Below are 25,626 nucleotides of genomic sequence, written 5' to 3'. Positions count from 1 at the left end.
GACTAACTTTACCTTTAAGTCTTCTGTATTAAAAAGTATCCTTGTCAAATATAAAACCCTCTGTCCAATGTCTTAAGTTTGGACCTAAGTGGGTCATGCAACCAGACTGACATGATTATACTATTTTGTGTGAAAGCACAGCAAATGTTTAGTCATTATTTCCCCTTTGGTTTGTGAATCCAAATGACCGATAATTGCAGTTGTCTGGGGTTTTTCAGAGGCAAAGCTAAATATCAATAAGCCGCATCCGACTGAGTCAAAGTGGAGGGTGACACACCCTAACATGCAGATAAGAGGTTGAAACAGAACACGCCCGTCATCAGCGACATGATCTTTGTAAAATGGGAGAGCGTCATGGGTGGCTTAACAAACACTGACACAAGCATGCGTACAGTGTAGTGGACTGCTCACCAGTTACATTTGGGGCACACATACGTATATGAACACATACAGACGGAAATTACATACAAGTGTGTAAATAAGATAATTAATAATACTACTAAGAATGGAACGGAATGGAATGGCCTTTATTGTCATTATACAAGATGTACGATGAGATTGGAGGGCTTCTCCTTTCAGTGCAATAGTCAAGTTAAAAAAATAAAAATAAAAATAAAAATAAAAATAAAAATAAAAATAAAAATAAAAATAAAAATAAAAATAAAAATAAAAATAAAAACTTAATTGCATTATTCAAAAAAAGACAATTAATACAGGAGGCAACATAAAACAACAGGTGAGGTGTTTAGGGTTAAACAGCTACATCCTTTCATGTCCACAACATTTGCTTACTCAAATGGGAATATGAGTCAGAGGTTTGGGAAGGTGCCACAATGCCGCAGATAACCATGCCCTAAAGACTCTCCTGTTTACTGAAGTTGAACTAATATTAAAAAAAATGCTTGGGTCAATGATAAAATGTACATGCTTGTGTTACCAAATTGTATAACTCAATCAGTCAGTCACATCCTGCGACTGAATGACTGACTGACTGACTGCCGACCATGTCAGGGTGTAAAGTCAGCCAAAGCCACCCGGGATAGGCTCCAACTCACCCTTGCCCCTAATGAGGACAAGTGGTATAGAAAATAGATGCTACTTCCACTCTAGCTTATCATGCATGCTGTTACGACCAATGTAAAGAACAGGGCAAAAATAGCTTTAATTAAATTAAATTGAGATTATGCTCTTTGCTCTCTATTGCATGCTTCACTTCTCAGAATTCAATTCTAGTTGACTTCGGAGCAAAGAGATGTAAAGTTAGAACTTGGTTAGAACTAGAAAAACAAGATATATTTTGAGTTCACATGAGCCAAAATGCAAAACCTTACACAAACAAACCTGTTTTTGTATAAACAAGAAACACAAATACTTACCTAATCATACTAGTGACAAATTCATGTCTTTAATGAAATATTCAAAATATAAGTGTTCCTAAGTGTATGTCCTTAACTTAAATATAAGCTTATAATGATGAGTCCCTAAATAAAAATAACATTTAACCCCCCCACACAAAGGAAGTCCAACATGACTTCTGCGATACTGTATACCATAGCCCCTTTCAACACATGCTAATCTGAACACCATATGTTTGCATGTACAGACCAGCTTTGACTGTTGCATGCAAGGCCTTAAATCAAACTCCTAATCCTCGTAGCATTAACGCTCTATGCCGTAGATGCAGGAGTCTGGATTAAGCCTATAAACTTTTCAGCAGCTGATGTGACACAATACCCCATACTTCCATATTACACCACCATTCAATACCAGCAACTGTATTATATCACGGCCCCACGTACCCAGCTAGGGCTGCAGCTAACAATTATTTATAATAAACCTTATAATACATCTGAAACTCGATAAATTGATTAATTGGTTAGGCCCTATATGAACCAAATCAATGTGAACTAAACACAGTCAGGAGTTTGATCCGCAACATATCAGAAAAGAGGCAAAAATGTTGATAACAGTTTTCAAATATTGTGTATGAAAATCTTGTTTTGTCACTTTAATGAAGGGCTATGGAAATGGAAATGGAATAAAATCGCATTTGAGAGGCTGGACGAGTGGTTAGCGCACAGACCTCACAGCTAGGAGGACCAGGGTTCGATTCCCCCCTCAGCCATCTCTGTGTGGAGTTTGCATGTTCTCCCCGTGCATGCGTGGGTTTTCTCCGGGTACTCCGGTTTCCTCCCACATTCCAAAAACATGCTAGGTTAATTGTCCATAGGTATGAATGTGAGTGTGAATGGTTGTTTGACTATATGTGCCCTGTGATTGGCTGGCGACCAGTCCAGGGTGTACCCCGCCTCTTGCCCAAAGACAGCTGGGATAGGCTCCAGCACCCCCCCTCGCGACCCTCGTGAGGAAAAAGCGGTAGAAAATGAATGAATGAATGAATGTGTGCACTTTATGTGTATGTTAGCGGCGCCACTCCTCCATCCACAAGACAAAGATTTCCTACATCAATTGTTGCCATTTTTAATATTAAAAACATGAATGTTTCAAGTCACATTACGACTAAAATATTACCCATATTAATATAATTAATATTTTAACTATTGGTGAAGGCTACTCAATTGCTATGCAAAAGTTCCCCGTCCAAGGATACAATAATACATTTTAATTTTTGTTACCTAGTCAAGTCATTCAAGTAAAACCTAATCAAACTGACTGGAGTTCAACTTGGCATTTCTCATCTGACAGCAACCCATGTGGTCGGCTAGTGGCACTTAGCTCCCTGGTGTATTTTTGTCATCAGGTCTCTACACCCCATGCCTGATATGTGATGCCAGGAAGAAACAGCTTGTGCCCCATTGGCTGTTTTTTTTTTTGTTGCCCCATGTGTTGAATGACAGAGACACAAACCCAAATAACATAATAAATGTGATTCAGTGTCAACTGCAACACAGCACAATTAATGGAGTTAACCGTATAATATACACAGCATATACTGCATTTGTGTTCAGTTGTGTCATCATTGACTAATATTGAAATGTGTTTTTATGCATCATAGCGAGAGAAAACAAGTTAATGAGCTAGCTAACAATGCACGTCATTGCTAGCTATACATTTTGACTACAAAGCACTCTAAAGAAGGTTTTATAGCTGGATATACGTGCTATGATGATGCATTAACAAGTATATTGATAACATGTAATACTTAAGATATGCCTAAGATTAAGATATGCCTTTATTCGTCCCTCAGTGGGGAAATTTGTAACAGTATCTTACAGTATCTTGCTGTATTTTGATGATGAACAAAAATTACCCAAACTTCTTTACTAGGTGCATGGATTTAGCCCAGGAACTAATGCTATTTCTGTCAACAATAGCAGCATAAAAACCTCGACATGTCCGCTCTCATTGGGATGGCCGTGTCTTCCAGCACAAGACGTGTGCTCCAGTCTAAAACGCTGACAGCAAATTAGCATTTTGTTGAGCAAAATTAAGAGCGTGGTATCTACTACACCCTATGTTTGTATATATGACGCTGAGACAAGCGGCTAGCAAAGCACCGTATTACTCCGCCAGATAAAAATATTTTTTTGTGTTAGCTGCTAGAATAGAAAAAGAGCAATAAATATCACTGTAGCTTCTTGATTAGAATACAAGTTGCCGTTTTTAAAAAGGGCTTTAGCACCAAAATAGGTAGGTCCCAAAGACGTGAATGACATACATTGTTAGCTAGCTCATATTAACTTGTTTTGTCTCGGTAGAACACACAGAAAAGGGAAAGAAATGTGTGTTCATGTTTCATATAAATCCAATTTAGAACATTTTGGGATGGATGTCAAATGAAGTTTACAAAAAAATGGACATCTTTGAAGCCATCGTCACTATTTAGAACATTGCCTCCTGAAAACACGAGCATCAAGTATGCTCAAACTATTTTTTGGGAGGTGATTAACAAGAATAGAGCAGCTACTTGTCTTTTTTATTTCTATTTCAATTTTAGAGAGGTTTTTTAACTATTATTTAAATTATTTTTAGCTATGGTCTTGAACTTAATTCACTGATGAACAGCCTATTTCACAAAGTAAATTACTTCACAATTGCTTATTGCTAATTGAAGTATGGCTTGCTGTGAATTAATCACTTTAGTTAACCCGACATTTTTGACAACTCTACTAAAAAATAAAATCTGCTCATTGTTTTGCCATATTGAAACACTTTCCACGACTACCTTAGGACATTGCTACATTGGGACATGAGTGGGAGGATAGTATAGCATAGCATATATGTATACTGGATTTGAATTCGCCTTCAGCATTGTGACTTCGCAATTATGCTTTTTATTTCTATAGTATCCATCAGGTTTGTAGTTGTCTAAAATGGCCTCTCCGTTTAAGTGCCAAGTGTAAAGTGGAAGTTGAATGTTAACAAGTGACAAGAGAGCTAAAATAATTAGTATTAATTGGCTGTTTTTATGGGCCGCACAGTGGTTAGAATTAGGCCACCTTTAGCATTAAGAACAAGTATTTTAGGTTAATTGGTAACAGGGCGGGGGCGGCACGGTGGTCGAGTGGTTAGCGCTCAGACCTCATAGCTAGGAGACCAGGGTTCGATTCCCATGTCTGTGTGGAGTTTGCATGTTCTCCCCGTGCATGCGTGGGTTTCCTCCGGGTACTCCGGTTTCCTCCCATTTTCCAAAAAACATGCTAGGTTAATTGGCGAATGTGAGTGTGAATGGTTGTTTGTCTATATGTGCCCTGTGATTGGCTGGCGACCAGTCCAGGGTGTACCCTGCCTCTCGCCCGAAAACAGCTGGGATAGGCTCCAGCACCCCCCGCAACCCTCATGAGGAAAAGCGGTAGAAAATGAATGAATGAAAACAGGGCGACCAGTTCATAGTGTACTTGCAATGTGAGCTAGGATAGGCTCCAGCGTACCCCACTATCCTATTGAGCATAAGCATTATAGAAGCTTGATGGGTTGTTTTTACCTTAATTAAGTGTGGATAGTTTGGATGAACAAAAAGAGCTCATACTTAATTTTTTTTTAAAGGTGGGTTATTGACTATTTATAGTAGGTGAGAATACATTATCAGTAATGATATAGAGAATGGAGTATGATGAAAAAAGTACTGTTGAAACTTGTTAAGTGTTCAAAACTACATCAAATCTGAAAAAAAAAATAGAATCCTGTCTGTACAAAACGGCTATTGAGGCAAATGAAGGTTTTATTTGACTAATTGAAAACTTCCTGCCCATCTCTTATTTAATGAGAATACACCCACTCACTGTTCGCCATGATACGACTTGCCTGTATTAAGTCCATGAACACTACACCTTAGCTTGTGGCCTAATTTGGCTCACCTGTTGCGTTTCTTCAAGCATAAGAAATAACCTAAATGGCAGATAAAATAAAAATATATAACACTTTGTATGTACGTTCGGTGGCACTCGGGGAAATTAAAGTCAGGTGTGAAGTTCACCATAACATTACACGCAGCGTGACTGCCTGTCAGCTACTTACCTCGGAGTCCATTCCAGTAGGTCAGCGACCCGTCGCAGTACTTTTTATTCCACGACACCTGACCCAGACAATATTATCCTAGTATTTGTCACGACTCGGATTGAAAAACACGAGTATTCACGTCGAGGGGAACTGTTCGCTCCTCACATAACAGTTGCCTCTCGGAATTGAATAGCGGTATAAAGTTCACCCTCGCTAGGAACAGTACACTTCCGGCCTTTCAAAATAAAGCACAGATTTCAACACTATAAGAGATAAGATATGCCTTTATTCGTCCCTCAGTGGGGAAATTTGCAAAATATATAAAATTAAAATGCCCTAATACTATAAATTATAGCATTGTAGTGGTAAAAATAAGTAAAGGCCACACACACTCTATTTTATTACGGTAGAAAACTAGCATGATCACACACTTTACAGTTAAAAATACTGTAGATATCAATGAAAATGCCCATTAAGCCCATTCTTATGGGTACAATATGTATGGAAATATGACATATGAGCTCCGTATTTTAAGTGTTTTGTGATGATGTATGAATATGAACAATACTTTAAGTTACTTCAAACATTATTGCAGTTTTCATGTTTTACGCCTGGCAGATGTTTTGTCCTCTTCCGCCCTCAAGCGGCGAAGACCTGCCATGACAGCCCAAACACTAACGTTATACAGTACATAGAAACTATATATACATTTGATTTTTGAATGTAAAATCAACCGTTACAGTAAATATGCATAAATAAATGACACGGTTTTATATCAATTTCCCTTGGAGGTAATTAAAGTATATATATCTACCGATCTAACTATAAAGAAATCACATTTCATAAAGCGTATATTGTGCTAGAGTTGAAACTGAGTCCGTATCTTGAGAAGATTATGGAATTAATGTACAGATTTAACTAAAGTAACCGCACGCTATATAGACAGCTGCTCTCGAGCTGCGGACTGAACAGACGCCGTGACGTCACTTCTCTGCTGACGCTCAGAGGAGTTAATGTCCGGTTTGCTACATGAGTATTAAAAGAAACTGTGACGATGTAGACGACTTTAATACAGAGATCGGCCCTGTGGCATGACGAGGTCTTTTGACGCAATCGTGTGAGAGCATCAAACTCATGTTCGACCTCCACTCATATGTTTACTTTCAATCCACTCGATTTAAATCGACCCCTCGGGTCGAAATGCTTCGGATTTGAAAAGCCAACCCTTCTGAGGAGGTTACCAAATCGACAATGCATTTACAGTGCAATGTTACAGCCAAACAAGGTTAGTTTAAGTTAAGTTACTGGGGGAGGGATTATTATTATTATTATTATTACATTTGCTGCATGCAAAAACTATGATCAGATTGTCACCCTTGCTACTATGCAAGAGACTCATCTGCCAAATAATATTCATTCAAGTGCTGGAGCCTATCCCAGCTGTCTTTGGGTGAGAGGCGGGGTTACACCCTGGACTAGTCGCCAGCCAATCACAGGGCATAAATAAAAGATTTTTATAGTTAATAAAAAACCTGTTTATGACCTTCTGAATACTGTTTGCTACAATTAGAGCCTTCTCGAGAAGAAATAACACCCCTATAGTCACCTTTACACTCATATTACACACTCACATTCATACCTATGGAGAATTTGGAGCCGCCAGTTAGCCTAGCATGTTTTTGGAATGTGGGAGGAAAACGGAGTACCCGGAGAAAACACACTACACACGGGGAGAAAATGCAACCTCCACACAGAGATGGGAATCGAACCCGGGTCTCCTAGCTGTGTGGCCTGTATGCTAACTACTCGTCCGACGTGCAGACCTTCTCGCAAATATTGTATAATTTAATGCAAAATAACTAAATGCTGACATATGTGACAGGTGTTGGCCACAATAAAAGGCCCCTCCAAACTGCCAGCCAATCACAGGGCATAAATGGAAGATTTTTATAGTTAATAGAAAACCTGTTTGTGACCTTCTGAATACTGTTTGCTACAATTAGAGCCCTCTTGAGAAGAAATAACACCCCTATAGTCACCTTTACACTCATATTACACACTCACATTCATACCTATGGAAAATTTGGAGTCACCAGTTAGCCTAGCATGTCTTTGGAATGTGAGTGGAAACCGGAGTACCCGGAGAAAACCCACTACACACGGGGAGAACATGCAAACTCCACACAGAGATGGGAATCGAACCCGGGTCTCCTAGCTGTGTGGCCTGCGTGCTAACCGCTCCCAATGCCGTGCAGCCCTTCTCGCAAATATTGTATAAGTTAATACAAAATAACTCATCCACCTCACAGGTGGGGCATATCAAAATGCTAACAGGTGACAGGTGTTGGCCACAATAAAAGGCCCATCCAAACTGTGCAGTTCAACTTGGGGTCGGGGGACCTTATATTTGTGTTTAACTATGCTTGAAAATACTTAATTTAGTAAACAAAAATATGTAAAAATTTCTTGTTTTTAGAGTGTGAATGGTTGTTTGTCTATATGTGCCCTGTGATTGGCTGGCGACCAGTCCAGGGTGTACCCCGCCTCTTGCCCGAAGACAACTGGGATAGGCTCCAGCACCCCCCCCACCCCCTTGTGAGGATAAGCGGTAGAAAATGAATGAATGAAAATGAATGAATGCTTGTTTTTAATAATAATAATCAGTTATATTAAACCATTATTAATACATTTCTGGAAAACCTTGATAGTGAGACTGCAAAAATGTAAGCATAAAGTAGCGAGGGATTACTGTACACTTCATGAAAATGTACACAACAGCTTGAACGTGTACAAACCATACTTTTTCTACTTCTAGATCCAGCCTTCCTCAAGAAATAACAAGGACCGCTTAAAGTCAATAAAACGTGTTGAAAATGCTCGCAATTGCCCTCATCAGATATCACCGCCATCAAATCCTCCTCAGAAATCTGAATTTGGGTTGATATGTCAAAAGGTCAGCTACCCACAAAACTGTACTCATCGACGAGGAATGTCCAAACCTGCAATTCAGGTCAGTATTACACATTTATCTGTATTGTCTTATACTCTTATGTCAACCTTTACAATAAATGTGATCTTTATTCAGACATATAAAGCTACCATCAGGAACAAACTCTTCACTTTTACGTTGCCAAGCACGACTTGTGAAAGTAAGAGCTTTACAGGGTTTTTTTTTTTTTATTTGTTGTATGAGTATTTCTGTGAAACTTAATCTGCTACTCTTATGTGCAGGCGTTCTTAAAGATACCAAGCGATACCTGACACAGTATGAGCAGATGGAAATAAAAGACTACAGAAAAGTCTGGTACATAGGAAAAAAGGAGAGTAAAATTCATAGCCGGTCACAGACGATATCAGAGGAGGCCAAGTCCTTCGACGATGATCAAGGATTCTATAAAGCAGTAAGTCCAGATGTGCAATATCTACTGTTCCCAGCAGCTTTATATTTTGGGGTATTTTGTGCATTATTATTATAATTATTATATTATAATTATATAATAATAATAATAATAATAATAATAATAATAATAATAATAATAATAATAATAATAATAATAATAATAATAATTATTATTATTATTATTATTATTATTATTATTATTATTATTATTATTATTATAATTATTATTATTATTATTATTATTATAATAATAATAATTATAACTCCACACAGACTCCCATCTCTGTGTGGAGTTTGCAATAATAATTATTATTATTATTATTATTATTATTATTATTATTATTATTATCGATCGATCGAACAATACTCTCATTTTTTAATGAACACTGACACACTACAACTAATTAGAAAAGTCAGCGGAAGCTAACCCAGCCAACGCACGTAAGACGATTGTTCAACCAGCAGTTTTTTTTACTTCAGTCTCTGTTCAAACGTGTGGTGCTACATGGGGGTCTGAAAGAGTGGGGGTGTGTTTCAAACACTTACATATAATAATAATAATAATAATAATTATTATTATTATTATTATTATTATTATTATTATTATTATTATTATTATTATTATTATTATTATAACTAGCTCGACTAGAACCTCCATAAGATACAAGAGTGTAAAATAGTAGAGAAAATAGTAGAACTTTCATTTTGATGAGCAATGAGCTGTGTAACTCGAATTATAATATTATTATATTATATTATATTATATTATATTATATTATATTATATTATATTATATTATATTATATTATATTATATTATATTATATTATATTATATTATATTTTTATATTATTAATATTTTATTTTATTATATAATATTATAATAATGCCCAAAATACCCTGATTATATTAATTATGTAATTATATAATAATAATAATTATAATAATAATAATTATAATAATAATTATTATTATTATGCCACAGCGCTCTGCACCACACTGCTGATTTATAATAATAATAATAATTATAATAATTATTATAATAATAATAATTATTATTATTACCAATAATAATAATTATCATTAATTATTATTATTAATAATAATTATTATTATTATATAATATTTTTATATTATTAATATTTTTATTTTATTATATAATATAATAATGCCCAAAATACACTGATTATATTAATTATATAATTATAATAATAATTATTATTATTGTGCATTGTTGGATGCATTTTTACTTAGTTGTGTTTCTGAATCCATGTCCTTGTAAAATTGCTAGCTTGAGCATGAGTGCTGCCGTCACAGGAGCTGTGGTTCATTTAGGGAATGATTAATTCCAGCATGTTCTGTGACATTCTCAAGCAGAGCATGTATCCGCTCCCTGTTGCATAGTTTTCCAACATCATACTAACAAGTCCAAACACCTCAGACGGGTGAAGGTGATGAGGTGGTCAAGTATGTCTCCAGGCTTGAATCCAATTAAGTAATTGGAATATCTTCGGCTCTTGTGGCCCAAGAGGATTAAGGCAGTGCAAGATAACAATGGTGCACACACAAGATATTGATGCTTTGGACACACTGTTTACACAACGCTATACTAATGCCAATGTGGCGCAGGGTAGCGGTGTATGCACCCCGCGCAGTGCTAACAGCCAATTTGGTAATTTGGTGATGGGCGTGGCGGCGCACCAGGGGAGGTGTCTACATTTTCAACTTGGTGCAGTCAAAATTTCATGACAAAACAGTGAGCCAAATGTGCCCTGAAAGATCTACAGCTCTGACTTGGTTTATTCTTGGCGCAGGCGAAGTGCACCCTGCGCAGCGGTATATTGCCTGACTGGCACAAAGTGACAGGCACATTTTCATTGCAATAAACATTCCCATGTCTCCTTCGTCTTTGCCATTTACACTGGTTGGAGGGACAGAGGTGTGGGTGCGCCGCTCTGCGCCACACTGTGCTGATTTATACCAATCATCATAGTTTGTATTTTGAAACATGTAGTACTCACTAATCAGTGAATTAATGATTATTTCATCCACAGAGGGTCGGGGACCACTTGGCTTATCGCTTTGAGATATTGAGAGTGATTGGATCAGGATTTGCAGGAAAAGTCCTCAAGTGTAAAGACCACAAGACGACAATGCTCGTGGCAATCAAGGTGTTTCGAAATACAATCGAGTAAGATCTCACCGAACCGAGTGACACTAGAGCGAAGAGTTTTGTTTGGTAATTGTGTGTTGTTGACTTGAGCATGGAAATTGCAGTTTTGACCTTGAAGCCACTGCATGAGAAAGCAATATCTGAGGTTAAAGGTTAATTTTCAAAACTAATGTTGACAATATTCAATGCCAGTGAACGGTTTTGACAGTTTCTCATTTTATTCAATAGTTTTTTTCAGTAAATTAAACCTAATTAAACATGACTGGCAAGCAGGATTGTACTTTTAATACTGAATGACCGTTCTGCACACATCTTTGTTTTCAGGGGTCAAGAGTTTGCAGAGGCTGAACTGAAAATTTTAAAGTCCCTGCAAAAGTTGGACAAGAGTAACAAAGCCAATATGGTCCACATGGAGGAGTACTTTTACTTCCGCAATCACCTCTGCATCACCTTTCGCCTATTTGAGTGAGTTTTAAAACATCTTTATGGTTCCTCTTTGACTTAATGACAGTAAGAGTAAGCGTTGACTGCACTAGTGTGTATTTAACTTGCATGATTTTCTATGATTTTTCCAGAAAGGACCTCTTTAAAGCCTTAATACAGAGCAAAATGCGAAGACTCCATGACGGAGATATACGAAAATATGCAATAGATGTGCTTAAGTGTCTTCAGGTGCTCAAAGGCATGAAGATCGTCCATGGTGACCTGAAACCGGTGAGTAATGTTTAATATTTTTGAAACACAGTTGTTTCTAGTACTGAAAATACATAGAAACAACCTTGGGTAATACTTTTATACAAATAAAGAATACCTTCACTATTGTGGTTTTTCAAAAATGTGAGTGTGAATGGTTGTTTGTCTGTATGTGCCCTGTGATTGGCTGGCCACCAGTCCAGGGTGTACCCCGCCTCTCGCCCGAAAACAGCTGGGATAGGCTCCAGCACCCCTGCGACCCTCGTGAGGAAAAAGCGGTAGAAAATGAATGAATGAATGAATATACGGACTGTTAGTCAAAACACACACATTTAACCCAATGTTGTTAAATTAAGCATTTCAAGCATTAAAATGTCTATAAATAAAAATAAAAGGAATTTGGAAGGTGCGATTTTAGGTCAGTTTGTGTGAAAAACATTAGGAACTTTGGAATATTTGGAATTTGATCCCATTGATCAGGAAAACAATAACCAACAGGCTGCTTAATCTTGGATGGATGGATAGATGGATGGGTTGGATGGGTTGGATGGATGGATGGATGGATGGATGGTTGGATGAGTGGATGGGTTGGTTGATTGGTTGGTTATTTGGTTGGTTGGTGGGTTCATGGGTTGATTGATTGATGGGTTGATGGGTTTGTTTCATCTTCAAATTCTGGCACCAACAGTGGGGCCGCATGGTGGACCGAGTGGTTAGTGCACAGGCCACACTGGGTTCGACCCCCCCCCCCGGCATCTCTGTGTGGAGTTTGCATGTTCTCCCTGTGTGTAGTGGGTTTTTCTCCGGGTACTCCGGTTTCCTCCCACATTCCAAAAACATGCTAGGTTAATTGGCGACTCCAAATTGTCCATAGGTATGAATGTGAGTGTGAATGGTTGTTTGTCTATATGTGCCCTGTGATTGGCTTGCCACCAGTCCAGGGTGTACCCCGCCTTCCTCTCGCCTGAAGACAGCTGGGATAGGCTCCAGCTTGTGAGGATAAGCAGTATAGAAAATGGATGACCACCAACAGTGGTCTCTTTATGACATCTTCTTGCTGAAAGGGCAAGACAAATTTGTATGCTTCAAGTGAGCTGCGAGGGTCAGAATTCTTGCTGGTTGGCAGGGAGTCAAATACTTATTATATCCATTAAAATGCTAATTAATGTACTTTATATCTTTTTCCCCTGTTTTTTTATTGATATTCTGTCTAACCTACCCATAAAAATCTGGGTTTTAATATTGTGATGCTCAGAATATTAGAAAATGGTAACTGCCAGTGACTTTATTATTGGTTATTATTTCTTTTGCAGAAGAACATTCTGTTAGACAAGGAAAACAATGCTGCAGTGAGTGATTTCGGTGGCTGCATTTTTATGAAAGACAATGGCAAGTGAACTTTTATAAATAATATCACAGGTGAACATTCAAGAGTGTCTGCAAAGTCTACACACTACTGTTAGAAAAAAATAATAATTTCAGGTCAGCAGATTGAATGTAAAAGTCAAATACAGATTAGAGAAGTAAACATGTCATGCATATGCATTTTAAAGTAAATTTTTAAAATACAGTTTGGAGACATAAACTCATGCAAACCTCAATTATCATGGTCATATTCACATGAACACATTTTAGCATGATCACATGTCTATCTCGTGCAATGGAGAGCCGAGACACTGCAGGCCTTCCTACAAACTGAAGATGTTTATCATTAAAATCACCTTCCATGATATGAGTTTTCCACCTCTGAGTTGCATGCAGAATTTTGAGTAGATCATTGCTACCTACGTATATAAAGCATAGCTATAGCCCCAAAAGTCCATCCATACTGGACATGAAAAGGAAATGACACCATTGAGAAAGGGTGTAACGGTACAGTACAAGTTCCCACACAGTAAACATTGAGTGAGAGACAAAAAGCCTAACTGGCCAAAGCATGAAAAGCCTTTTTTCAGCCATGATTCTGACATACCGATGATACACCTTACACCAGATACTGCAACCATGACGGTAATGTATGTTTTTTCTATGATCTGCCACAGACAGGCCGACGGTTTACACTCTACCATACATGTCTCCAGAGCTGCTCCTTGGCAAAACATCATCCCCCGCCACGGACATGTGGAGCCTGGGTTGCATGTTGGCGGAGCTTGACAGAGGCTACGCTCTCTTTGGTGGCCATACCAAAGCAGACATGTTCTATTCAATAACAAAAGTAAGCATGGTTGAAAACAATTAGAAGTGTTAACCCGTTCATATTAAACTTATATTAAACTAAACACACAAGTTATTCAATGTGATTTTTTTTTATTTTAGGTGCTGGGTCTACCACCGACAGAAATGCAGATGGAAGCAAATGAAAAAAAATTCAGCATCGGTAAGAAATTTTTTTTTTTTTTCATTTTCTACCAAGGGTCGCGGCCTATCCCAGCTGTCTACGGGCGAGAGGCGGGGTACACCCTGGACTGGTCGCCAGCCAATCACAGGGCACATATAGACAAACAACCATTCACACTCACATTCATACCTATGGACAATTTGGAGTCGCCAATTAACCTAGCATGTTTTTGGAATATGGGAGTACCCGGAGAAAACCCACCCTAAAAAAACCCTACGTGGAGAACATGCAAACTCCACACAGAGATGGCCGAGGGTTGAATTGAACTCTGTGAGGCCTGTGTGCTAACCACTAGACCGCCGTACAGCTGTGATGTGTTACATGTTCTGTTAAAAAAAATTATATTTTGTAAAAAATATGGCACTCAAAGACTAACACTTTCTGCTGCTGGGTGTTCATAAAAACATGTGATAGCAATACAATACTTTTTATTTTGAGAACTGTTCCTGAATGAGGCCCGGTTATCATATAATCTTTTCACTTTTTGTCATGCAGGCAGCCCAGACAGTGATCCATCAAAGCAGCACAAAAATACTTTGGCCATGAGGATACGATCTAGCAATCCAAAGTTTCTCGATTTCATAATGTCCTGCCTAGAGTAGGTGCTCATACTCTGTATCCTCTACATATTTCAACACCTGAAAATGCAACATTAAGCTCATACAGTGATGCCTCTGTGTTATTACTCCCCTCTAAAGGGTCCATTTAAAACCAAATCACACAAAAATGGTAAAACAGTTTTAATGTACAGCAGGGGTCTCAAACTCAATTTACCTGGGGGCCACTGGAGCTAGGGTCTGCGCAAGGCTGGGCCGCATCAGGTTTTCCAAAAAAAAACCAAAAAAACGCATTTATTAAAAACAGAAAAGTATAAAAACTTTTTCAGTGCTTTGGTTCCGATTTTCTACAATAAAAGCTCTGATAAAACATTCCACTGTTCTCAAATATCTTAATTTTTATTTTTCTGCACAAAATAAGATGAAAAATAAATAAACAAATCAAGAAAAGAAAATCAATCAATCAGTAGTAAATAAATATAATAATAATAATAAAACGGCAAATAATAAGAAACCACATATAGTTGGTGGGTAGACAAATTATTTTTTTCAGATTAAAATTAACAAAGCATTATTAGAGCCCTGTAGACAAAACATGACTATAATCATATTTATACTTTTTTTATTTACAACATATTGCGCAACTGCAGGGTCTTGAGACACATGCTAACTCGCAAACTAGAGAGCTAGCGACCTAAACGGCAGCCTTCAAGTTATTTCCTTTAAACTTAAATAGCCAAAAACTTACCACTTCCACACGGATAGGGAGGATAACTATTAACAGTTATTTAACCTTTAACATGAACATTAATCAAACGTAATAATTTTTTCTGTGTACATGATACCATACAGCATCCATATCAAACTTGCGCGGGCCGCACTAACATTAAACTTTCATATCAAGGCGGGGTCCTCAAACTAGTGGGGCTGCATGTTTGAGACCCCTGATGTACAGCAATTACCGTATTTTCTGGACTATAAGTTGCATCCGGAGTATAAGTCGCACAAGGCCAAAAATGCATTATTAGGTAGAAAAAAACATACATAAGTCGCACTGGAGTATAAGTTGCATTTTTGTGGGTAATTTATTTTCCAAACTACTACTAACTACAGGCTGAATAGGTGTAAGATATGCTAACACAATGGTTATTCAGCTACACAAAAAATAAACATGAACAGAAAAGGTGTCCAGTGTTTATGTAACATAAACAGTTTTTTCATTTATAAGTTGCTCTGGAGTATAAGTCGCAGGAATAGCCAACCTATGAAAAAAAGTGCGACATAGTCCGGAAAATACTGTATAGTCTTATAGCAGAAAACGATGCAAAATGCATATATGACAAAAGAGTCGATGTGCCAAGGGATAAAATAAAACAGTTTGTTATGCACAATATTATAATATGTATGATAATCCAAACAGTATACAAGAACCAAAGCAAACATTTGGCAAAAAATTTAATTGAAAATTTGAAAACCGAGGTTCCACTGTAGTGTGCATTATCACTTCATCAATGTACAGGAAATCTATCTAATATTAAGAAATTATTTTATCCTATGATTTGAATGTCATTTAGAATCTGTCCATTAATTTCATGTATATCATTTATCAGATATGATGCAAAGAAGCGCCTAACACCAGAACATGCTTTGCGTCACCCATGGATCCTAAACACGGACGCAGCCAAGCCTGTGAAGTCTGCTATTAAAATGAGTGAGTCACTTATAATTTTCTATAATCGGTACTGGAATGCTGCGGAAAGTTTGTTTTTGATTCAAGCTAAATTTCAAGATTGGACGAACGAAAAACTGTCAATACGGAGTTATTCCAACAAGTGAAAGAAAAACTGGAGGAAGTCGGTATCACGTGATGTTGGTGTTTACGCTTTACTGCGCATGACCCATTGACTATTGTGGTTGATTATAGCGGCACATGTAGACACGCGATTGGAATATTCCTTTCCATGGATACCATTGCTTTCGGAAAGGTCATTCGGAAAGAGAAAAACTCCTCATGTAAATAAGATAAGATAAGATAAGATATGCCTTTATTCGTCCCTCAGTGGGGAAATTTGCATTGCACAGAATCAGTACAGAATCAGTTAAGCAGTACAAAATACACAATATAAAAAAATACAAAATATAAACAACCCAAGTATTAACAAAATCAACAGTTTTCCCCAGAGTTATATACAAATACAGTATGCAAATAATATGAAACGAGATGAGATATATGACCAGTCTATACACTGAGATCTTGAGTTAAAGTGACTTTAAAGTGACTTAATATGAGGCATCATGGAAATACTTCACATAGAACTTAGTATATTGCATTTAGAGCCTTAATACAGTAAACCTCGGATATATCGGATTCAATTGTTCCCACTGGTTTTGTCCGATATAAGCGAAATCCGTTATATGCGTATACCGGAAAATGTCCGTTTTACGCATATATCGGATTTATATCCGGTATATGCGTAAATCGGATTTTATCAGTTATAAAAAGGCACTTCCTTGACTATGTTTCCAATGTACCTGGACTGGGCAATGAAAAGAGACGTAAGGTAATGAGAATTTAACTTTATTTTAACTCTGAGCATAACAAATTGTTAATTAAGCTAGGCCCTGTTACGCCCGTCAGGCCTACGTTATTTCCAATAGTGAGGTTAACATCTCATTCACTGCTGTGCTAGTATTATTGACGTCACTCACTTTTATATTTGTCCTAAATCTGGAGCCAGGAGAAAGACAATAGCCAGTGACATCAACAAGATTAGCATAACGATGCGACCATCCGATATATGCGAGGGAAATTTAATGGAAATGCATTGGAACGGGACTGGAGATTTTGTCCGAAATAGGCGAAATCCATTATAAAAAATCTGATATATGCAATGAATTTTTATTGGAAATGCATTACAGAAAAATCGGTTCTTTTTTATCTGTCCGTTGTGAGCGAATTTCCGATATATCCGAGTCCGATATATCCGAGGTTTACTGTATTGCACATGGAGGTTGATCAGATATTGCACAGTGAATGGAGTCTGGAGTGCGGCTTCTGATTCAAAAGCTAGTGCCGTAAAAGTCCGCTTAGATCAACACCAACTTGTTACCGTGCATAATACCTTTCAGAAAGGCTGACTAGCATATCTCTTCTTTACAGGTGTCAAAGCTGCCAAAAACAGCTTACTAAAGAGAGAGAAAATTCCACCGCCGTTGTTGCAGCCACTGACTCAACATAAATGAGTGACCCCTGAACCCTTGACACTGGGCATACACACAGTATGTGCATGTGATAAAAATACATGCATGTTTATGCAAACTTGGCTGAGTCAGTAGCGGAGGAATGGAACCAATGGAACCAATGGAACCAAAGGGCCAAAGCATCAGCTGCTAGTCTGCACAGCCAGGACTCCTTAGGCGCCAAGGACCAAACTGAGCTGAGCCTGCATGAACAAAGCCTATTAACTATAAGTGTCCCCATACATGGATACTATAGTGTTTGGCATCATTTAAGACAGCAGCCTGCTCATCTTCATCAAGACCTCAGTGCTGTAACAACAGCCTATGGACAATGGACAAAGTGGAGTTTGCGTGTTCTCCCCGTGCATGCGTGGGTTTTCTTCCGGGTACTCCGGTTTCTTCCTCCCACATTCCAAAAACATGCTAGGTTAATTGGCGACTCTAAATTGTCCATAGGTATGAATGTGAGTGTGAATGGTTGTCTATATGTGCCCTGTGATTGGCTGGCGACCAGTCCAGGGTGTACCCCGCCTCTTGCTTAAAGACAGCTGGGATAGGCTCCAGCACCCCCCGTGACCCTTGTGAGGATAAGTGGTAGAAAATGAATTTCTTGAAAAAATAATTATATAATTATAAGCAGCTGGTGGCAAACTTCCTGATAATTTTGAAAATGAATGAAAATGAATGAATGAAAAATGAATTGGAAGATGAAGTTAAACTTGATGGTTATTTGTCTATATGTGCCCTGTGATTGGCTGGCGACCAGTCCAGGGTATACCCCGCCTCTCGCCCGAAGACAGCTGGGATAGGCTCCAGCACCCCCCGCAACCCTCGTGAGGATAAGCGGTAGAAAATGAATGAATGAATGAGTTAAACTTGAATCTTGGAATGTAAACAAAGAGGAAGGTAGCAAAAAACGTTTGAGTTTAAAGACATTGAATGGTACATACAAAACACAACCCTCATGAATACATACTCATTAGCGGTAGAAAATGAATGAATGAAAAATTAATAAATTTCTGGAGAGACTAGAAATACATGTTTTTGTGTTTTCTGGCACTAATCTTTTAGCAAGATTACTCAAAAGGTGTAACTTACTCTGCTTTTCACTGCATATAATAGTTATATTCTGGTTCTATATTTCAGATATTCAATATCAATTTAATATGATTTGAGCATATGATTTTAAAATTTTTTTAGAATGTAATGTATACATTAAAATAGAAAGCTGTTTATATGGCGGTAAAGTAAGTTTGTAAATACTGCATAAATTAGTACATTTTAATAAATATTTGAGTATTTCATTTGTAAAATATATCAGTAATATATATTCATATCATATCAGTATTTTTAGTATTTATTACAGGAAACAATGTTGTTTGCTCAGTGTTTTTTTCCATAGTGTTTAATAGTGTTTGATGTAAAATTAACAACAATTTTCTGCAAGTTTCTGACACATAATGGAATTCCATACTTTGCCATCCAATAGTAAGGATGAAATTTTCTCATGTGGATGAGGTGTATGAGGCTAATATTCTAAATGAGAATGAATGTGCACCTGTCGCTATAACACACCAGCAGCAAACCACACAGCTGATAAGTATTCAGACCTTGTCTAGACTGCATCAAGATACCTCTCTCTCTCTATGTCCCTTCTCTGCTTCATTGCTTTGAGATCTCCAGCAGCATTTAGGAAAAAAGCAAAGGGAAACCCCAATTCTTTCTTCAATGTGAGAGAAAAGGTAAGTAAACAGATTCAATGTTCAATGTTTTTTCTGCATTCCTGTGTTATATATAAAAAAAATTGTTGGTTATCCAATTAGGAGAACTATATAAACTACAGCATGATCAAAAACATCTGAAGGGATTCAGGATTGTTTTATGTTTGGGTCAACACAATATTTTATATTTGACCCTATATGTATACCATATATTCTAAACCAGGGGTCTCAAACTCAATTTACCTGGGGGCCACTGGAGCTAGGGTCTGGGCAAGGCTGGGCCGCATCAGGTTTTCCAAAAAAAAAACAAAAAAAAACGAATTTATTAAAAACAGAAAAATATACAAACTTTTTCAGTGCTTTGGTTCTGATTTTCTACAAGAGAAGCTCTGATAAAACATTCCACTGTTCTCAAATATCTTAATTTTTATATTTCTGCACAAAATAAGATGAAAAATAAATAAACAAATCAAGAATAAAGAAAATCAATCAGTAATAAATAAATAAATATAATAATAATAAAACACCAAATAATAAAAACTTAAGAAACCACATATAGTTGGTGGGTAGACAAATTATTTTTTTTCAGATTAAAATGAACAAAGCATTATTAGAGCCCTGTAGACATGACAAAACATGACTATAGTCACATTTATACTCTTTTTATTTACAACATATTGCGCAACTGCAGGGTCTTGAGACACATGCTAACTCGCAAACTAGAGAGCTAGCTAAACGGTAGCCTTCAAGTTATTTCCTTTAAACTTAAATAGCCAAAAACTTACCACTTCCACACGGACAGGGAGGATAACTATTAACAATTATTTAACCTTTAACATGAACATTAATCAAACGTAATAATTTTTTCTGGGTATGATACCATACAGCATCCATATCAAACTTGCGCGGGCCGCACTAACATTAAACTTTCATATCAAGGCGGGGGCCTCAAACTAGTGTCCTGCGGGCCACATTTGGCCCGCGGGCCGTGTGTTTGAGACCCTTGTTCTAAACTATTAGCCGCTTTTTCATAATGTGTACCTTAAACAATGATGCGGCTAATTTATGGCAAATAGAAGCATAGTTGACGTGGGCCTTTTGAGTGCAGACAACTGGGATAGGCTCCAGCACCCCCCACGATCCTCGTGAGGATAAGTGGTAGAAAATGAATGAATGTGTATTACTTCCGTTAAGACTTGGTCGTATAATGAGAAATGCATTCCATTTGGCAGACCCCTGTAATCCAATAATTTACTACTGCATATACTCATATACTGCATATACTCTACGTGCCAGATTATAGACACCCACCATTTTTTTGGATCTGTGTCAAATAGTCTTTTGCAAATGAGAACATTTTTGCTTATTTTGATGATGGGTGAACATTGCAAGCGTCAAATCAATGTACTGTGTGAAGTGCAGCACTGGCGGTGAAACAAAAATCGAACCTTATAGTGATGTTGGTAATTCAGTCAATGCAAGAATTTCACCCTTGCATTAGCTGATTAACATTGACTTTTTCCTTCTGGCTTTTAAATCACTGGCCCGTCTGCTACTTGCGGGGTTCGAGGTGGATTAATCATTTGGACAACAATGACTGTGCAGGTATTCAAAGGAACACTTTTAATTATCTACTATGCAGTCTAATTCATAATAATAATCATTTGTGTTAAAGAGAGATTGGTAATCCATTCTAATCTGTGTGGAGTTTTAGTCCGGTTTCCTCCCACATTCCAAAAACATGCCAGGTTAATTAGCGACTCCAAATTGTCCATAGGTATGAATGTGAGTGTGAATGGTTGTTTGTCTATATGTGCCCTGTGATTGGCTGGCGACCAGTCCAGGGTGTACCCCGCCTCTCGCTCGAAGACAGCTGGGATAGGCTCCAGCACCCCTACGACCCTCGTGAGGATAAGCGGTAGAAAATGAATGAATGAATTTCTTGGAAAACTACAAGGCAGATAATTATAAGCAGCTGGTGGCAAACTTACTGATAATTTTAAATTTAACTACATGTTCTCCCCGTGCATGTGTGGGTTTTCCAAAAACATGCTAGGTTAATTGGTGACTCCAAATGGTCCATAGGTATGAATGTGAGTGTGAATGGTGTGTCTATATGTGCCCTGTGATTGGCTGGCAGCCAGTCCAGGATGTACACCGCCTTTCGCTCGAAGACAGCTGGAATAGGCTCCAGCACCCCCCCCCCCCCCCCCCCCCCGCGAGCCTCGTGAGGATAAGCGGTAGAAAATGAATGAATGAATGAATGAATTTCTTGGAAACTACAAGGCAGATAATTATAAGCAGCTGGTGGAAAACCTCAGATAATTTTAAATTTAACTACAAATGCACTTCTGCTGGGGCTGCACGGTGATCGAGTGGTTAGCGCGCAGACCTCACAGGAGACCAGGGTTCAATTCCACCCTCGGCCATCTCTGTGTGGAGTTTGCATGTTCTAGGTTAACATGCTAGGTTAATTAGCGACTCTAAATTGTCCATAGGTATGAATGTGAGTGTGAATGGTTGTTAGTCTATATGTGCCCTGTGATTGGCTAGCGACCAGTCCAGGGTGTACCCCGCCTTCCACACGAAGACAGCTGGGATAGGCTCCAGCATACCTGAAACCCTAGTGAGGATAAGCGGCATTGAAAATGGATGGATGGACATTTTATCATTGGCAGCCATCCTCAGCAATGATAGAACAAACTGTTGCCGTGGCCTTTTAGAGATTCACTAAAAATGAAAATTTTGATTTTTAATGCATATTTCATCTCCCGGCAGACTGACTGTTCAGTTGACTGGCGACGACTGATGTAATCCTCTATCACCAGCTGTGTACTGCTCTGTCAAAGTGTGCCACAGGGATTAAGGATCCCTCCCCTCCTCTGCATGTTTGCTTGGCTCCATATTCAGCTTCCCTGCTTCAGATGGTCCACTGACTCCAAAGCACAGCAAAGCAACAGATATTGGACATGAGAGGAAAGGAATTGAGCTCACTCAAATGTCATTATAACATCGGATGATGTTTCAAGTATTATTCAAATGAATACACACCATTTTGAAAGTGCTGCAACTGTTTCTACTGCAAGAGATGAATGCATCTCGGATGGTTGGGTCGCTTGGAAGGAAGCAGGAAGTAAATGCTGCCTGACTTTAATCTTAAATAAATAATATCCTCAGTCCCTTCTGCAGAGTAGAACATTTTTTTACATTAAGGGCCACTCTCTCGTCACACTCCTTCAATGATCCTTTCAGTTACTTCCATCACACAACACATCAGTCGTACTTCAATATTGACTTTCATTCAACATAGCCCATGTTCGAGGCATGTTTTCCAATGATGTGTGTAGTTTTCTGCATTTCAGAGGATTATCTGTCAGATTTTAGGTCATACGGTGTTAGGCAAGTGAAAATCCCCAAATCCCAGTTTTGCTATTTCCAACAATTCATATTGTGTTTCATAGAAATATTTCAATATTGAACAAAGCAACATTTATTCTCAGTTAGAAATCACTCCACACTCCTTATTGCTCTCTGGTTCTACCATATCTTACTTATTGTGTGGAAATATGGTCTAATAACTATAAAAGCAATCTTCACTCGCTAAATGTACTGCAAAAAAGGTCAGTAAGGATAATTCATAATGCCGCCTTCAGAGAACATACTAACTCCTTATTTCTAAAATCACTAATACTTCAACTTGCTGATATAGTTCATCTTCAAACAGCTAAAATAAAGCATAAGGCTAAAAGTATCCAATTACCTAAAAATGTCATCCAATACTTCTCTACAAGAGAGGAGAAATATGATCTCAGGGAAGAACTACATTTGAAACACTTATATGCTAGGACTACGTTAAAAAGCCATAGCATTTCAGTATGTGGAATCAAACTATGGAATGGATTGAGTAAGACCCTCAAACAATGCACAATGATGAGCCAATTCAAGAAACAATACAAGCAGTTGATGTTTGCTAAATACAAGGATGAAGAGTCTTGAACCAGTCATGATGTGCTATATATATCACTATATTGACACTTACTATGGTACACATTATGTCATTGGATGCTCATATCACCGAGTACTTCGGTACGTGACAAAAAATGTAAAAAATTAAAAATTTAAAAAAATTATAAAAGCTTAAACTGAAAGAAAATGAATAAATGAATAAATACAAAATAATAATAAAAAAATAAAAAAATATTTTAATCTAATAATTTTACCTAATAATATTTTTAATCTATAATAACAATTAAAAATATGTAATTATATTAGGAAAGCAGGAAGTGAACAAATGTAACAGTTACTGATTGTAAAAGTACCAGATGGAGGGGTAGGATTTAATAAGCTTTGCTTCTTCCTACTCCTTTTGGACATGTGGAACTGTGAACTGATTATGTGATGCATTCAATTGTAATCTGATGCATGTTCAAATGAAATAAAACCATTACCATTACCATAGTACATAACAAAAATGAACATTTTGAGTAGACGTCACCTACACATGTGGTTGAAATTGTTGGCATCCTTACTGCAAAGAAACTGACAAGCATAATTGAAATAACTGAACGAAAAAAGAACAAATTGCATGAAAATGTAGTTCAGGAGAACATTTTTTTAAAATGAATGAATGTAACTGGCCATGACAAAAATGACCCTAAACCTAACATTTTGTTGCACAACCTTTTGAAGCAATTATTGCAATTAAGCACTGCCTTTAACTCTGACCCGTAGATAAACATTTCAGCCCACTTCTCAGGAGAAAACTGTACCAGCACCTTCAGATTTAATGGATGTTTAACCAGACTGCAAGGCCCCCATCATAATAGTCCAATGTCACTGATGCTTCACTACTTGCCTTTTATGTTTAATGATTGTTTGACAAGTCTGACAAATAACTAATCATACTGAAAGGCCTTTTGATATATTATCAAAATATTGCAATACTGCAGATTTTTTCCACAAAAAAGAAAAAGAAAGAAAAAAGACAGACAGCCTTGTGTTGGTTGTCAAACAGTGAACTTAATCATGAACAGCCCAAAGCAAACTAAACACCAGGTCACATCTGTGTGTGTGTGTGTGTGTGTGTGTGTGTCTATGTGTGTGTTTCATACCAGCCCGGACATCCTTCTAATGAGCACATGAGAGGTTTTCCTTATGTTCATGCCCTCGGTGGTGAACACGCAGGGATGGGACATGAGATAGAAAGTAGATCCCTGCTAAATTAATACAATAAAAAAATATACATGCAGGATTTTCTTTTGAGCATCACATGCTTACATTGGCATAATTCAGCATGTCTGATGTATAAAGCCATTTCTAATGCTTTGGGACTCTGGCAAACCACAGTGAGAGTCATTCATTCATTTTCTACCGCTTTTTCCTCACGAGGGTCGCGGGGGTGCTGGAGCCTATCCCAGCTGCCTTCGGGCGAGAGGCGGGGTACAGCCTGGACTGGTTGCCAGCCAATCACAGGGCACATATAGACAAACAACCATTCACACTCACATTCGTACCTATGGACAATTTGGAGTCGCCAATTAACCTAGCATGTTTTTGGAATGTGGGAGGAAATAATTTTGTAAATAATCTCACTTGTGGTGAACATCACCCAACTGACCTTTCCGGGATGTAGTTCTTGCTTTTTGTTACAGTTGTCGCTATCCAGAATAACATGAAATTCATTAATTCATTTTCTACCGCTTTTCCTCACGAGGGTCGTGGGGGTGCTGGAGCCTATCCCAGCTGTCTTCGGGCGAGAGGCAGGGTACACCCTGGACTGGTCGCCAGCCAATCACAGGGCACATTTAGACAAACAACCATTCACACTCACATTCATACCTATGGACAATTTGGAGTCGCTAATTAACCTAGCATGTTTTTGGAATGTGGGAGGAGAAAACCCACGCATGCACGGGTAGAACATAAAAACTTCACACAAAGATGGCGGAATTGAACCCTGTTCTCCTAGCTGTGAGACCTGCGTGC

General features: G+C 37.9%; 3 protein-coding genes across 10 annotated transcripts in view; 2 read left to right on the top strand and 1 right to left on the bottom strand.

Moving 5' to 3' along the window:
* mical2b (microtubule associated monooxygenase, calponin and LIM domain containing 2b) overlaps nt 1-5,678 on the bottom strand; it is a 34,424-nt gene extending 28,746 nt beyond the window's left edge. For all 8 annotated transcript variants that reach the window (XR_009130070.1, XR_009130071.1, XM_058074551.1 and 5 more), the window contains exon 1: nt 5,479-5,678. The gene's annotated coding sequence lies outside the window, so the exon portion shown is untranslated. The remainder of the gene's footprint in view (nt 1-5,478) is intronic.
* Nucleotides 5,679-6,573: 895 nt separating this feature from the next.
* Nucleotides 6,574-13,122, top strand: LOC131131451 (dual specificity tyrosine-phosphorylation-regulated kinase 4-like). The gene is made up of 8 exons (XM_058076168.1): nt 6,574-6,745; nt 8,276-8,470; nt 8,546-8,609; nt 8,692-8,861; nt 10,914-11,050; nt 11,357-11,497; nt 11,608-11,746; nt 13,039-13,122. Exons 1-8 carry the CDS (start codon nt 6,614-6,616, stop codon nt 13,120-13,122), a joined length of 1,062 nt encoding a protein of 353 aa, XP_057932151.1. The 5' UTR covers nt 6,574-6,613.
* Nucleotides 13,123-13,796: 674 nt separating this feature from the next.
* Nucleotides 13,797-18,245, top strand: LOC131131450 (dual specificity tyrosine-phosphorylation-regulated kinase 2-like). Its single transcript, XM_058076167.1, has 4 exons — nt 13,797-13,899; nt 14,619-14,721; nt 16,291-16,391; nt 17,841-18,245. The coding sequence occupies exons 1-4, from the start codon at nt 13,797-13,799 to the stop codon at nt 17,921-17,923; spliced, it is 390 nt and encodes a 129-aa protein (XP_057932150.1). The 3' UTR covers nt 17,924-18,245.
* The last annotated feature ends 7,381 nt before the right edge of the window (nt 18,246-25,626 follow it).

The sequence above is a fragment of the Doryrhamphus excisus genome, chromosome 6 (assembly GCF_030265055.1).
Source record: "Doryrhamphus excisus isolate RoL2022-K1 chromosome 6, RoL_Dexc_1.0, whole genome shotgun sequence".
NCBI lineage: Eukaryota > Metazoa > Chordata > Actinopteri > Syngnathiformes > Syngnathidae > Doryrhamphus > Doryrhamphus excisus.
The sequence above is the reverse complement of the archived record's forward strand: the minus strand, read 5'-3'. Positions and strand labels throughout refer to the sequence as shown.